Source organism: Engystomops pustulosus, chromosome 4, assembly GCF_040894005.1.
Source record: "Engystomops pustulosus chromosome 4, aEngPut4.maternal, whole genome shotgun sequence".
Taxonomy (NCBI): Eukaryota; Metazoa; Chordata; class Amphibia; order Anura; family Leptodactylidae; genus Engystomops; species Engystomops pustulosus.
In genome coordinates, this window is record NC_092414.1 from 202,906,258 (window position 1) to 202,923,548 (window position 17,291).

The 17,291-nt window shown below is 42.1% G+C and overlaps 1 protein-coding gene across 2 annotated transcripts in view; it reads right to left on the minus strand.

Annotated features, from left to right (window-relative positions):
• Nucleotides 1–10,303: 10,303 nt before the first annotated feature.
• The window catches only part of S1PR2 (sphingosine-1-phosphate receptor 2), a 36,949-nt gene continuing 29,961 nt past the window's right edge, over nt 10,304–17,291 (minus strand). For both annotated transcript variants that reach the window (XM_072149463.1, XM_072149464.1), the window contains exon 2: nt 10,304–14,954. In XM_072149463.1, coding sequence (XP_072005564.1) covers nt 13,787–14,830 — 1,044 coding nt within the window. In that variant the 5' untranslated portion in view covers nt 14,831–14,954 and the 3' untranslated portion in view covers nt 10,304–13,786. The remainder of the gene's footprint in view (nt 14,955–17,291) is intronic.

Consider the following 17,291-nt stretch of genomic DNA (forward strand, 5'->3'; position numbering starts at 1 on the left):
TGATAGTTTCAGAAATATCTGCTCCATTCAATAGTATCAGAAATTTTGCCTCCATTCCATAGTATCAGAAATTTCCGCTACATCTGATAGTATCAGAAATTTTGGCTCCATATGATAGTATCATAAATTTCCGCTCCATTAGTATCAGAAATTGCTGAGTACAGTGCCTGAATATCTCTGGCACCTCTGTTCACTCTATATGGGAGTGCTGGAGTGGCCAAATGCTGTGCTCAGCAATTTCCAACACTCCCATAGTATTGAATTGTGCAGCAAACTGTATGTCCATCAACTAGTGAGAACAGGACCCCCATCCTCTGGAATTTTGGGGGTCCATTCTCATGATTGTTGGGGTCTCAGAAGTCAAACCATCAATGATTAGATTGTTAGAACCTGTCCTGTGTCAAGTGGGTGGTCCTTAGTTGTCAGCTCCGCCCACCAGACAGTAGAGAGCCTTACAGTACTGATTGCTCGGGAATGGTGTGGGCTAGAGAAACAATTCCAACTTCACAGGAAACAGTGGAGTGGGGTCTATGAAACGAGTCAGAGTTAGTGGAGATGGTAAAAGGGACTAACTAACTGTGTGATAGAAGTCTATTAGACCTCTAGGACACACATCTGTCTTGAGAAATATGGTCCCCCTACTCCTGTTTTTCTATTTTATAAATTTCTTGTGAACTTCTTGATAACTTCTCTATAAGAGCTGAGTGTGTGGTTATGGAGTCAGCACGTAGTCAGGGCCCTCATATGGAGGCGGCCTGTGACATGCCTGCTCTTGATACCTTTCAGCTGAGATTTGGATCTTTCAGGTTTATAATACAAATTCAAAGGAAACCCAAAACCTCACAGCTGAGGGTCTGCTACAATTGTATCCGTCTAGACGATCCTTAATGAGTTAAACAACTATGTGATACATGATCAGGAGAGACGCTGTGTCAACCTCAGTACCCTGTGTCAACGTCTGTCCCTTCAGGGTCTTAGACGCTGTGTGTTGCCGTATACTGTCATTTTAGGGATATTTTTACCCTTAAAGTGACCTTCAACCAAGCAATGAAAATTCTTCTACACTTCAGGCCTGTATATTTAACATATTTGGTGCCCTCTAGTGTGATAAATATCATCTTCTGTAGATGTTGTCCTGATGTCCCCGTGGTCCTACATTAGCAAATGTCAAGCAGAGGAAGGAGTGAGCATGTTTAATTTCAACATGTCCGACTTTTTCTTCTCACAGGAAATAAGTCGTTGCCAGATGTGTCTCTCCTTCCATACTCAACTGATCCAAGATTAGATGCGAAGAGTGAAGATGGGAGAAATATCTGTCATTAAAACGTAAAAGTTCCCATGACACTTCCTGTCCCGTTCCTGGATACACTTAAGGATGTAGTAATGTGATGTCAGGTGACCAAAGCAGCCAATCAGAGGATGGGGCAGTATCACAATTGGACAACACATTAATACATTTTATGGTAAACCCAGTGTCAGGATCAGGGATAGTGGACCCCCTGGACCACCACGATTGATGACGTAATCCGACACCTGTGAGCAGAGTCTAAGTGGTACCCGGTTTTCACCAGAGCCCGCCACAAAGCGGGTTGGACTTGCTGCTCTGGGATACAGGCGAGGTACAGAGTTGTGAGGCAGTGTCGTGGTCGAGGACAGGTAGGAGGTCGAGACAGGCAGCATAGGGTCGAGGTCAAAGACAGAGCAGAAGGTCAGGGCAGGCAGCAGAGGAGCGTAGTCATGAACGGATCCAAGGTCACAACAGGAATTTACCAAACAATTGCAGGGCATAAGGAACAAGCTTTTTCAATGGCACGAGGCACAAAGATCCAGCAGGGGTCAAAGGAAGAGGCTGGCTACTTAACAGCTCAGGTGGCCAGCAGCACCAATTAGCGGCACGTTGGCCCTTTAAATCTTGCAGAGCCAGTGCATGAGCGCACTAGGAGGTAGGGAGGCGTGTGCCGGACCGCAGGAGCCACCACTGGATCGTGGAGAGGTGAGTGAGACTGCTGGCGTGGAGGGGCACACAGGGGAGCATGGGTACGCCCAGGTTGCAGGTGCACCCATGACACTCAGGACTGGCCCAGAAGAACCAATTGGTGGCAGAAGGGTAACTCTGATGATGTTTTTACTTTTGTGTGACCCCTGTTTGAAGAAAATTTGGGCCATTAACATTGATATATAAGATTTCCAGTCGTATCTCACAGATCGTGGAGAACTCATTGCGTGAATCCTCCTCACATTATTCCCAACACGCTGCAGTCAAGGTTCAGTCCAGAAACAAGAGGTAAAAGGACAGGAGGTTATTCAGTCCTGTAAACAAAACATTGCAAAATCCTTCTTCCAAATGCATTACACGTCCTGTGTATCCAGATCCTGACCGCGTCTGACTGTGTGCACCCCACCACTACGTCAATGGCTTTATCTACAGAAGAAATGTTCCCAGCTGGAATATGATGTAATGGTTTGGGTAAGATGTTTATTGACTCCTCGTTACATGACTGGTTCCCACATCTCAGTGTCCCGGGGACAAAAAGTTTCCTGATTTCTAAATTTATAGGAACATTTAAAATGTAAAAGTTGAAGGCGTGAAGACAGGACGGAGAGGACCACGGAGTGTGAGATACCATTGGTGGTGCTTTTGTAAACCATACACTTTAGAGGGCACTCAGTGGAAAATTATTTCACCCAATGGCATTAGTTTCGCCACCATGATTGTGAGATTTGATGATTAGGACTCCCCACACCCATCATGGTTCTCCATCATGAATGGATTGGTGGTTATGAAACACTCTGGTACCCTATTCATGTTTATGGGTCCACCAGAGGTAACTGAGCACTTTTTTTCGACTTCTTGCATGTCATTCATAAGGGGACTTTTGTTGTGGTAGGTGGGGGCTCTAGTGCCAATCAGAAACTCTTTGTATAATTGGCACAACCACTTTAAAGGATCAGACATGTTAATATCTAACATGCCCAACCCAACTCTTCTTTCCTTTGACATTTGCCAGTGGTCGGGTCCCAACCAATCAGAAACTCTATGTATAATTGGCACAACCACTTTAAAGGATCAGACATGTTAATATCTAACATGCCCAACCCAACTCTTCTTTCCTTCGACATTTGCCACTTTCTTAGACAAAAATAAAAATATTCCCAGTATTTTAGGCATTAGTAGCACATTTCTAATTTTATTGGCCATCCTGAGCCCAGTACTACCACTAGAGAATGGGAATTATCCCTGAACCTTGGTCCAATTTTCTATTTATTCACAAAAAGCCTGCCCTTGGGCATCAACCAATGTTTGCTTTAGCTTGTTTTGTTACAGCACCTACCTATATCTAGTAACCCTTAGTAGTCGTTGCTCTTCACTATGCAAGTTTTGTGCCTGTTCTATGGATATCCTCGGAGAGAGTGGAGCGAGAGTGGTTCATTGAAATGTTTGGATTTAAGAAGAATGCTTTATCAGTCAGTGTATTAGCACATTCCACTTCTGACACCCCTGCATTTTGCCCTATGATGCTCTCACCGACTAGAGCGGCCACTACAGGGGTAATGTAGAATTACACAATGTCCATTCAGATGAATGGGCACCCATCATAAGTGGACAACTAGAATCTACCTAAAAATGAGCTTATTAACCAAAAAATATCATTATTTACAGATTTTGGGACGTATATTCCTGGCTGCTCTCCGTTTTTAGATAATGAATTAACATTGTTGAGTGGAAATGTCATAAAACTCGTAGAGTTACACACGAGATTTCTGGGAATTCGTTATGACTATCTGATTAGGAAACAGAGTTACTCATTAACTAGGAGAACTGAGATAGCGCATCCCGGACGCCTGACTATTTTTATGGACTAACCCTAACCCTCCACAGGGGAAAGGGAAGCATTACACAAGGCCAATTAAATTCAGTTCTTGACTATGGTGAGTCCTCTAGAGCGAGAGACACTCTTTCTAGTCACTATTTGCCTTGTTTAATTGGTCAAGGTCCTAATTATGTGTCCTTAATTCAGTCTCCCAAGCACAAAACTGTACGTTAAGCAGTGGCTATTGGTATTGCAGCTTAGCCCCATTCACTTACAACAAACATCACAGACGTAGATAGTAGTAGTGGACCAGGCTAAAATGGTTTGACTTCTTCAAATACCTGATCAATTGTGGTTCAAGGTGTCAGAACATCTTCATTCTAAAATTGAAGACCTTTCCTAAAGATAGGCGATCAAAAAAGTTCTAAAATACCCCTTTAAGAACAATACTGAGGGCAATCTGTAGATACATTATGGCCCTGTAGACCTCTCTGGTCCAGTAGGATATATGGGACATGTACCCGTAAGATGTCCATATGCTTGTGTCCTTCATGTCTAAAAATGTTCCTCCTATATTTTTGATTTCCATGAGATGGTCATTAAGAAAACTGTTTATGCATGATCCCTACATGCAGGAAAATTTCCGAAGAGAATTCCAAGATGAGATGAGAATAATTCTTGTGGACACCGGTCAAAACAACAGCTGTAACCTTGGAGATAGAACGTGAAATGCGTTGTCTCCTCACTTACAGATGTTACAGAGAGGCGGTCATACAGCTGAAATCTCATGTCGTGTGTCACATGGAGACTCGTAACTTCAAGAAAGGACAGAACAAACTTTATTGCTACAAAAATACTATTAAAAAATCTGCCTGCGATAGAAAACCCTATGCAAAATGCCACATTAGGGAATTTATTTCTCTCTTTGTGGTCCTATTAGCTAGAGCAGAAAGGGGCTTTGAGGAGTGTTCCTCTCATTGGAGGACCTAATATATCCCTGTATTACAGAGGTGACTTATTGACTGTGTGTAATTCTTCATTTCTCCTGTAGGAGTGCTGTAGGGAAATTAAAGCTACAATGGCAGGTCCAAAATGCATCTCAAACTTACCAAAATGCAATATAGGAGTCTTCTATAGGAGTAGACAATGTAGAGGTAATGAAGAGATAATTAGCGTTTAACATATATGTTTTAATGTATTGGTCTGCAAGTCCAACGGAGGCCGGCCTGATCTGGCTGATTTTACCTAAAAATAGCTGCACGTTCTTAGGTTCTCCTTGAGATATCTTACCTTTAGCTATGACTAACATAGTCAGCCTTGATCTGAACCACAGCTGTGTTCGGGGTAATTGGGCCCACCCCAGGTGCACTTACAGGCTAAGTAGCATTTACATAAAAATATAATATTTTTGGATTGTGTCATGGGTTTGAGGCCCAAAACGTATGTTTCTGGTCTTAATAAAGACCCCTACACAGAAATTCAATTGGTTTTTGGAGGAATTTTTTGTCTTCTCTTCAGGTTACTAATCATTGTTGGTCCAAGGGGAAGCACCGCTATCACTTTTCTCCCGTACAGCCCAACTTCTGTCCAGACACGGCGTGTGATATGTCCCCACTGATATAGATCCGGGAACCGGATAAACGCTTGAGTGTCTACCAAGTGGATTATGGTCATTCATTAACTTTAACTATGTAGAGGGCTCCTGTGTTACTATAGATAAGGAAACCTGCCTATATAGAACATGTGAAGGACAGAGCGGAGTTTACTCAAGTATCTCATTCCATTCATAGATAGAATAAACTTCCGGGCCCTCGCACCAAAGAGGGACAATATTAGCCTTGTCATAAGTTCTAACAAATAGGTTTTACCAATGCCTCATGTGACATCATATGGCTAAAATATCACTAAAGGATGGAGACCAATCTCTACAATCCACCCAAATCCCAAATACGGAGGCGTTCCTGTGTTGCTTTAGTCTTTTTATTCCAAAATCTGACAATTCAGTGGGAAGCCAGTACTTTGGGCTCTACATCTTCAGTATAAGTGAGGATTCCGGAGATAGGACCACCACTGACCAGGAAGTGAGGTCATAGTTTAGCACCGTGACATCACTCTAAGGCCCCTTTCACACTGCTGTATGCTCTGTATACAGCAACGCACTGGAGAGGAGTAGGGATGAGCGCTGATCACCCTTCCCCTCACCATAGGCATACGCTATCTTTTTCCTGTGCACACTGTGGGAGATTTGGCCCAGTAGAGACCGTGGTAGCGGGGTGCTGTGATGCAGTTCAAGACAGTGACACCAAAGTACAGTCCAAAACAGGTCTCGCCTGCGTTTATTGTAGCAGCAAAATAAAACAGCCTTTACATTCAGGCATTAAACAAACAAAATCCTACCCGTCAGGGTGCTAACTATACAGTGATTCTCTAACTCAGCACTATACAAAATCACTTGGCTGCTCCAGGCACAGAGGTCAGGGCTGTGTGCTCTCCAGCCTCCTTCCAGAGAGAGACAACACTTCCAGCTCTGCTGAGCGGTTTAAAAAAAAAACTGATTGGGCTGCTCCCATCACCTGTGTCCAAGGTGCTGGACACCCAACCTCAGCACTAAGGCCTTGCATAATAGCAAAACCTAGGGGAAACATACCGCCCATCCACAGTTAACCCCTTCAGTGTCTCACAACACACATCGGCACGTCGGGAATGGGGGAAATCATATGGGGGGGGGGGGCATTCATGGGCAAGTACTGGCGGCTTGCCGACTTTAATACTGGAAAACCCAGCGGAGACCAAAAAACTCAACCAGATCAGACCTTGTTGTAGGTCCAAAGTGGTGGAGTTTGCACCCGTATCCACTAAGAGGCTGTAGCTCCAAACCTCCGGAGGGGGGGATTTTAAGACTGGCGTTTGAACACCAGTCATAATGAATTCCCCCCAGAGTGTACTGAAAAACTGAGACCCAAGTGTGAACTGCTCCTAAAGCTGAATTCACACTACCGTTGCTAGCCGTACCGTAGCACAGCGGGCACACGGCAGCGCTGCTCACCCCCGCCTTCTCCATAGGGATGTATGGCGCCATATGCCGTGAAAAAATAGGACACACGTGTGCTGCACTGTACCGTTCTCGTAGGGCGCCGTGCGCCCATTGCCGTCAATGGGGGACGTATATTGGCCGTACATACGTCGGCCGTATATATGTCCCCCATGCGGCAGTGTGAATGTAGCCTAAGAAGTGAAAAATCTCTTCAACATCAATCAGTACTAGGATTATTGACGTCACCCAATAGGTCATCTAAGTCTCTTAGTGTCACTACTAGAAGCAGACGTCAGATTTTGCCAAAGGCACATGTTGTAGTACATAGTGACGCTGGGTGAATATAATAAAACACAAAAATACTCACTTCTTTCGCAATCATTAACTGAGAAGATTTGGCTGGAAACATGTGACTGTGGGTTTTCTGGTGAACCTTACCCCAGCGTGACCATCGCAGACTTCAACAGAGAATGATGGCACTTTAGACTGAGAAATAGTTTTGTATTTTCTTAGCAATAAGAATTTTTTTTTTTAATTGCGTCGAAAAGACCTTCAAACAAAACCAATTCGGGAACCATTGGTTACTCAAGATTTTTAAACCTGTAACCTGAAATATTAGTAAATCATTAATAACTGTGTGTAGGAATGAAATGACAACTGGGTGTGTCCAAGTGTGGGCAAATCCACTCTCTCTGACTGACCAATAAGTACAGACATATAGGGACACACCCCTTCGAACAATGGGAATGTTAACACCCAATTGTCAATGAATGAAGACCTTTCTAGAATCGAGCAGAACAACACAGAATTATAAGAAAACCTGAGGTAAAAGTTTTTAAAAATTCACCAAATTTTAGACTGTAAATTAACAAAAACTACCCATAGTTGAAATGAGTGAAATAAATCTCTTTTTTGAGGTAATTTTTGGTCATTTTGGTCAGAACTTGTGTCGACTTCTCGTGAATTGGGAATAAGTTTTATGATGTGATTACCTCCAAACTTCCTTGCCATCAGTACGTCCGTGACGCAAAATACCGAGAGATGATTAACATACTGAGACTAGGAAGGGGTTAGCAAGAGTTCATTATAAAAGGGGTTGTCTGAAGCTTGAAGAACATGTCCGCTTTCAGTGCTTTGTAACTCTCCTGACCATGGTTAGTACATGGTATTGCCATTCATCTCTATACAACCAAGCTGCAATACCAGTACATACCATGGTCAGGTGTGGCGCTGTTTTGAAAAGAAAATACACATTTTTCAACCTCCAGACAACCCCTTTAAGCTGTGTTGCTTAAATCTGCCATTCAATAGCCTAAAAGGATCCAACCTGGGGACCCCCATCGCTTCTGGCCTAGTCACACCATAGGAATCAAAAGCCAGGACACAGAGATTATATTTTATTTTATTATTTTCATCTTGCCCCCCCCCTACCATTTTTTTTCTCTAGTGAACCCTGAAAATCCCTTTATAGGGAACAAAATAATTAAAAAAAACCACCACAAAAACATTCGTAAAAAAAAAGCCCAATGCTTTAATATACATTCAAAATACTGTAACAAACATACATCAGCAAAATTGCACAATGGGAAAGATATTACATTTATACAAAAACTTGTAGTGTCTATAAATGGAGAAGGGCTGGACACAGTCTTAAAGGCAATGTGAACTAGTTCCTAGGCTCTTTACGTCTGACAGTCGATCAGACAGACGAGTAATGGCGTCACACGCGTTGCGGCACGTTTCACTAATACTTCCTTACGTGTCGTGCTGGGAAGCTTGATGTACCTGAAAGATGGAAGGCTCTAGTACCATTCATGGAAGAAGCCATGAAATACTGGAAATGTTTGTACCGTTTATAATGCCGAGACATAAACTTATATATTAATGTACATATATACAATCACATATACTAAAAGAAGCAAGAAAATAAGAGCAGAATTAAATAATTGTACATGGAGTAAACAGGGGACAATATATGGAAAGCAACACTTTCTCTACCACCTAAGGGGTGTGGCTTGTCACAGGAAGTCTCTCATCTGTGTGCTTTGACTTCCTGTTTCATTCTCTACCCACTAGAAATCTGTACTGGAGGCCCATCAAATGCCGGAATTACAGACATCATCTTATAGTCAATGGAGATGGTCGGGTACGTTGGTGTCCATAGTTCGAGGGATCTGTCAACTGTAAAGTGACTGAAAAAGATTTGCCAACACCTTAACTATATTTGTGTCGGGCACCATTCATGGTTTATGGTGGTTGTAGGATATTGTTTTTGGTCAGTTTTTGCTCTACTGTTATTTGTTTCAATTTCAAGAAAAAATTGAAGAGAGGTAGGCCACAAGCCTAACCCGTTGGTTAACCATTTTTTGATGGAACTATCCCATGGTGGTCCTCTTATTACTTGGACACATGTTAGTAGATGACCAGGCAGGGCGAGTAATACCATCTACCCATAGTTCTCGGGGAGTTTTTGGACAACTGTATGCCTTGTCCTTAAGCCCAGCTGCCAGCTAAGGATTTGGCCCTCAGTAGAGGAAGCATGGAGACGTTATGGAGATAATTTTCCTTCAGAAAGTACAGTTTATAGATGGAACTAAGGCTTTAGCATAAATTCACAACTTTTTATGGCTCAAGAACTATGTATAAAAATTCTACGTTGTGGACAAACCATAAAACTTGCCCCTCTTGGGCTGTTTCTGGCAGTGCAGCTCAGTTATTTGGGCTGCAATACCAGCCACAACCTAAAGTGGCACTGTTTTTGATTTTAAAAAAATGTGTTGGTCATACTTATGGGTCCGACCAGGGAGCTTGGGTGTCAAATGTGATCTTGGTTTTGACCAGGATGTTAGGGCACCTATGATGGAATTGGCTTCCACATGGACACGTGTGGATCTACAGCCACTAGACTATAAACACTGCTTTAAGGAATTACAGACAATCTTAGATTACATATGGTCAATGGCTCGGCACAGTCTCCAACTCTACTATGAACATAAATTCAATTTTTTTTTTACTTTTAATTTTTTTATTTTTTGAAAACCCATTTTTTTATACCCTTTTTTTATCCTATGATTACATTTTACGTCACAGTACTTGGTAAAGTGTTTAATAAATCATATACACAGTATATAATTAGCTTTTCTATTGCACTGCAGCCTATAGCTTAGACATTAAAACATTTATTTTACCGCTTATGTGACGTGAGTATTTTTAAAAAATCTTTTGTAATCAGAGGTAAAAAAAAATACACACACATGTCCATTTCGGCTTAACCAAAACTTTTCCCCATTACACGTACAATACAACTTCTGTGCATTTCAATGTGTCTTCATGGCAACAGACTACAAACAAACCCTGTGTAGTCAGATCTTACAGTCGTGTTCAGTTTTACTCTCTCTGACCCCTCTATAGTTTTTTGTTTTTTTTTTTACACATGACTGTAGTATCTGACTACACAGTAGTCTGTACCCATGGAGACACACACGTTTGCATAGAAGCTGTATACATAATTACAGACTATTCGGAAGTTGTTGATGCACTGGAGCAATAAAAATGGACCAGATGACCCTAAATAGAAAATATTTTGGTTCTTGAAGTCCATAATACAGAAAATTAGAAAAAAAACACATCCCCACACATAGAAAAAAAAGGCTAATACTGTAATCTGCAGGAGAAAGCATTAAAGTGGTTTTTCCCACGAAACAAGTTAGGAACTTGGTGATCGGTGGAAGTCCCACCACAGATCATAAGAACGAGGGGTCGGATGTACCCCAGTGGGACCCTCGTCTCTCAGGATGCGCATGACCCTCATCTCGGAAAGCGACAAGGGGTCTGACTCGGGAGCATCGGACCCCATCGGACTCCCAGTTCTCGTGATCTGTGGGAGTTTCTTCACTTAGACCCCACCGATCAGTAAGTTAGGCCCTATCCTGTGGATAACACCTAACTTGTTCTATGGAAAAATCCCTTTAATACCAATATCTTAGCGAGATTAAGGTCTTACATTATCATGGAGGGAATCCGTTCCATACAAATACCTAGGTAAATGTAAGGATTCAATAAGTCTGGGGTCCCATGGGGATTTTATCAAAGGAATTTTCCAGTAAAAAGGCTGAACAGAAGGCAGTACAAGAGTGAATGGTTCCTCCTTCACTCCACGTCCTGAGTGTCTCCCGATACCACAGGGAACTCTAGTAGAGGCCATTCAGCCAATCACTGGCTGGTGCAGGGACTCACCTCTTCCAGTGATTGGTGGAATGGCCTCTTGTGTCATTTCCTGTGGTTTCGGGAGATGCCCAGAATGTGACCTGCCTCAGGGATTTGAATTATTAATGAAGGTGCTGATTGAAGTAACTATTATTTTACTGCCCCAAATAATTCCATCTGTAAAGAATTTTACTGGAAAACCCAGACACAGCCTTAAACTCACCCTGAAAATTTCGATGAGCAGCGCCCTGTAAACCTACAGATACTGACACTCCTCGGCTGAAGATGGCTGCCAATTCTTCTGACCTAATCTCCACGGTTCAGAGCGTATTTAAGAGAGATCATAACGATAATAATCCCGTTATTTGATGTTTTGTGGATACGAAGACTTTTTTTCACTTCCATTTCCTGCTGGGATGAGAAAGTTCCCACAGGAAGTCTATGAGTGCGACTATGTTTTATGTCTTATCCATAACAAACAGAGTTTTCATTGGCGTGGCCGGACAAGAATTAACAAACATTGTCAAAATGAGAATCGGCTTTTTTTGTGGCTGTTTTTTTTTATATAAAGGGGGTCGTATGAGATTTGAGAAAAACTTCTACTTTTCTTTTTTTCAAAAATAGTCAGACTGTTGTCTTTTTATTGCAACTCCAATCAGTGAACGGGCAGAATTTGGGATAAATTGGGAAAAACACTGGGGGTCATTTACTAAGGGCCCGATTCGCGGTTTCCCGACGTGTTACCCGAATATTTCCGATTTGCGCCAATTTTCCCTGTTTTGCCCCGGGATTTTGGCGCACGCGATTGGATTTTGGCGCATCGGCGCCGGCATGCACGCGACGGAAATGGGGGGGTGTGGCCGAGTGAAAAACCTGACTGATTCGGAAAAACCGTCGCATTTAAAAAAAAAAAGTGTTGCGGGACTCGCGTTTAACTTCACCAGGAATAGGCCGGTGAATTTCAGGGCATTCTGGCGGGCCTCGGGGAACTTCAGCGCAGCAGCGCCACCTGGTGGACGTCGGAGGAACTACCTTAGTGAATCGCCGGAAGACCCGAATCCACCGCAGAGAACGCGCCGCTGGATCGCGAATGGGCCGGGTAAGTAAGTCTGCCCCATTATACTTATCCCCCTGGTTCTTCCATTCCCATTGGCTCTTTGATGAGGACGTTATGTTCATTGTGCACGCGTCTTGGCCAATCACTAGATTCAAAGGTGACTGTTGAGGCCAAAAATTGGCCCCGACATCAAGTGCGTAATCGATGTGACTTCAACAATTAAGGCTTGTCGGGATAGAGGTGGTCAACCTCATAAGTAATAAATATAATGTTTTTCTCCAATTTTCTCCCAAATTTGGCCCCTTCAATTCTTTTTAATTAGGATGAGTGCAATACCAGACACAACCCCTAGACTAGGTGGCGCTATATCTAAAAACAATAACTTAAGCAGTAAGTGCAATAAAATCAATGATAATAGATCCAATATAATAGAAAAAGGAAATAGATCATTAACATATATTAATATACGTCATTAACATACATTAATTTCTGACAATGTCATCATTATAATGATGTCCAAATTCCATCAAACTGATAGGACAACGGTTAAAGGGGCTATTTTATAAAATGGGAATTTTAGATAATTACTGAAATTTCCTAAATTGATACAATTTATAATGCCTATAGAACTAGAGCCTGTCATGCGCTCCATACTCGTTGATGTGCCATCTTTACTAGGACTGGTGCTGTATATTTGACGAAATAGTGACGACTATTTCCTGTCATTACTTATCAAAACTATTTGTCAGAATCTTAAAATGTCTTTGTGGAATCAAAGTAATACTATATCAGTGAATTCCCAACATAATATTATATCAGTGAATATCCAACATGCAGAACTCGCGATCAGCTGCAATACTTCAAATATCCACTATAGGCGAATGGCGCTGTGATTACTTCAATTTTGCAGCCCCTTAAAGTAGATGTTCGGTGGAGGTTCGAAATGTTTTACCCCTTGAAATTGGATATTGACTTATCCTAAGGATCCTACTAATAGAAAACCTCTTTCCGTAAACAATTTTTTAAATATTTCTTTTAAGTTTGGGTTTAAAACGCTAAAAGTGTTGACTGTTATGGCAACAATTTTTTTGAATTTTGTATTTGCTTTTAAGTGCAGTATAAATAATAATTATAGAACTAAGATATATGATAAATGCCCAAAATGTTGAACATTTCGAGATAGTTAATAGCAGGTTAAGGACAATGCTGCTTCAAAACTTAAAGGGTAGTGAAAGTTATTTACGGATATTAGTGTGCAACAGGTTTTTTAAATTTTATTTTAGGATTTTGTGCTTTTTATCTGTCAATCTCAGCTCAACAAGGTTGAGCAACATTCATTGAACAGGACTTTTTGGAGTGTAAAATCACCTCCCATTCGATTGCACAGAGAATACCGTAATGGCTAATTCTTGACCATGTCTACCTCTTCAATAGACTTTTTCACATTTGGTTCTGCCACACAAATTGTCTCACTTCAACTACTAAGTTATCTCAAGCACTGAAACCTGGGAGAAGAGCTTCTGCCCCAAAATGTAATAAAATCCAGCGAGACGTCGTCGATATACCTTCCAAGATCTGGTTGCTAGACCACGGTAATCTTGTTCGGATCACAAGAGTATCGACCAAGTAAAGTGGTCCTTTTGTGAAGACACCATTGAAAGTGTGCTAAGAACCCAATCACACAAACGTATTGCAGTCCTTTATGACGGGTGACGTGGGGAAATAGTGTTTTTGCGTGCAACGTTCCAAAGAGCTAGAACTACGTAAATGGAGCATGCATTTATCAGCGTTTTTGGACTTTCGAACAACGTTCCAACAGCACAGCACCCTAAGAAATTCCCTCCTCATGTCTTTGCTCCTCAGAGTATAGATGATAGGGTTCAATGCCGAATTCAAGGTGGCCACCCCAAAGAAGTAGTCTGCTTTGTAAAGAATGTGGCAGGACTTCACCTCACACGCCACATCCATGAGGAGAATGGTGAAAGCCGGAAGCCAGCAAATTATAAAAACTCCAAGGACTATAGTAACAGTTTTGAGAAGGGCGAGAGTCTGTGGCGCAGCTATCTCAGCGTGGCTTGACTTTACGATACAGTATATGCGGACGTATAAAATCACAATGGAGATAAGTATAATAGTGAAGATAGTTACTATGAACAAAATGTACTTTTTGGCATAGAGAGGAAAAACAGTGGAACATTCATCCAAGTTTCCGATGCAGTTCCAGCCAATAATAGGTAAACCTCCGATGACCATGGATATAACCCAACAAGCTCCGATTAGGATGATCATCCTACAGTTCCTGTCGCTGCTGTAGACTTTGACTTTAATGATAGCCACATGTCTTTCGATGGCAATCGCCAACAGGCTGAAGACAGATGCAGCTAAAGTTGTGAAAGCCGTGCCCTCACGGATAAACCAGGCCACAGGAGTGAGCGTGAAAGTGGCTTTACCAGATAGTAAGATATTGGCAATGTAGGCACATCCGGTGAGAAGATCAGAGAATGCCAAATTTCCAATGAAGAAAAACATAGCGGAGTGGAACTTCTTGTTCCGCCAAACTGAAATGAGGACAAGGATGTTCTCCAGGATAATAACGCAGCATATGATGATGAAGATCACCGAGATGACATCTCGAGAGGAGCTGTCTTTTTTAACCCCTTTAGTATAGTTGTAATGTTCACAGATCTTGGACACATTCAGGTAATGCTTGTAGATGCTCATCCTGGCTGCTTTGGTGACCTAAATGTGGTCAGTTGTTCTACAGTCAATCAATGATGAGACACTTTGAAGAACGTGGCTTAGTCCATCCTGTGTGTTTCTTAAGGGGTATCTTCTCTGGTGTGACCTAAAAAATACATATAAAAAAATGCCATAATGAGTATCCAATAATCATAACATAAAACTGGTGGCATGAAAAATATAGAGCAACACAAGGCTGACATAGCAAGAGCCATCAATGACTTGAAGTACTGTGTGTATCTATGATGTATCTCGTCAGTACAATGATTGTCAGTGTCACCTACCTGGCAGCTGTTCTCCTCCTGGATGTGATGTGTAACTCTCTAGTGTTGTGCTAGTGATTAGGTTGTGGGTGTATGTGCTTTCAGCCTCCGCTACCCAAATAAAGTATAATACTGGAATCAGACATGACATCATTTGGGGACTTCCTAGAATTAGAGGGTATCTCACACTTTCGCTTCTCCTTTCTGACAGACACGTTCATATTTCCACGTGTGGCATCGTGACGGCTCATGTACAAGCTCTACTGTAGAATAGACAGACAGAGCCAACCCTACCTTGATATTTAAGGCTGTAGGTAACTTTAACACAACAAAAACCATTGAACAAGTCAAGTTTTCTGGTCCGTGGTACCTTAGGATATCTTACAATACAATCAATTGAAACACCTAAGGTCTACCAGTCATTTTAGGACAAGACTATGAGTTTTGCTTTCCCTTTTAGCGTCTTTTTAGTGGTTTCCTATTTGGTTAGATTCAGTTAATTACAGTAAATCTTCCTCTTATGTCGGTCACTTATTCTTCCTTGGTTAACATTAATGGTTTCAACAGAAATGGACAATCCATTCATCTGTGGTTTATTGGGTCAAGTTACGTAAGGAACTCGTTTCAAGCCCACAGCAAATGCTACGATTGAGCGTAGTGACCCCATTATGGTAGTATTTCTTTCCCAAGCTCAGAGATCATGTTGAGAGGTCACTAATTCAAACCAGATTTACTCTTCAGCTGGTGGTCATAGGTAACAGACTACATGGTCGTTGACAGACACGCCTCTCTGAGTTTATCTCAGTTCCTGTAGTGCGGGAGCTGCATGTTTTCTTACATAAGATTACTGAAGAGACAATGGGGGAGATTTATCAGAAGTGTCTGACAGCAGATCTGTTCTAGTTGCCCATTGGAACCAATCAAACCTCAGCTTCCATTTTCCCACAGTTGTTTATAAAATGAAAGCTGAGCTCTGATTGGTTGATTGGTAGAACAGTTCTGCTCTAAGAGACTTCTGATAAATCTCCCTCAAAATCTTTCAGTATCAGATCCTGCTTTGTAGCGGGTGACCCCAGATGCTGCCTCCCATCTTGCTGCAGGAAGTTCTGCCTGAGGCAAGAGGCTCAACTCGAGTCATGGTTGACATTGCCTGAACCAGTAGGGCATGCCATATGATGTTCGTGTACTCCAAGAAAGGTTACAACTCCAGATAAAAGTTCAAGATACTATAGGGCAGTGGTGGCGAACCTATGGCACGGGTTCCAGAGGTGGCACTCGGAGCCCTTTCTGAGGGCACTCAGGCCATTGTCCAAGGACAGAGTTCACCAAACACTGAACACTTCAACTTATGAGATGCTGCTCTCAGCATTATTTCAAAGTGACACTTTATTGGCTGTTTGGAACTGCGGGGAAAGTAAGAAGGGGTTGACAGAACTGCATTATCTTTGGAGGTCCTCCTGCTGGACCCACCATTCTTCCTGTACAGAGATACCCTGGAAAGAAGCTACAATGATAGTTTGAATTTGCCTTCCTTCTATCAACTGTATTGGTGGCCTCAGGTAGAACAGGTAGCAGTAAGTTACTTTATAAAATTCCATGCTGGCACTTCACAGTAAATCAGTGGATTTTGGATGTAGTTTGGGCACTCTGACTGTAAAAGGTTCGCCATCACTGCTATAGGGAGTATTAAAGGGAGTCCACCACCAACACTACAACTTTTTAACCACTGGCACTACCATAGAGACCCCCTATCTTCCCTCATCTGCTTGTCCCCCACACATAAATTTAGTAAGAGTAATCTGTGACCATCACATTTATGGAAGACAAATATATCCCCATGATTTCTGATGATCCTTACTTTTACGTGACTATTATGTAAATCTCTATGTTCATCAGCAGCCGACTACTCCTTTACTATTAGTACAATTATCAACAAAAATACTAAATCTGGAGGGAAATGGGTTAATATCACTCAACAGTTCCAGAATATTATCTCAAGGTCTGAGGATGTTTTGAAAGTGTCAAAACAACTGATATATTCTTGTAATAATACAATTCCCCGTCATCGGGGCCTCATGGTGGTGGCCTATATAAGGGGTTAATTATAGCTGAGGGGGGCAGAGGTTGCAGTCACATGGGAGCCCTGGAGCCAGAGGGGGCCCACTGAGTGAATAGTATTA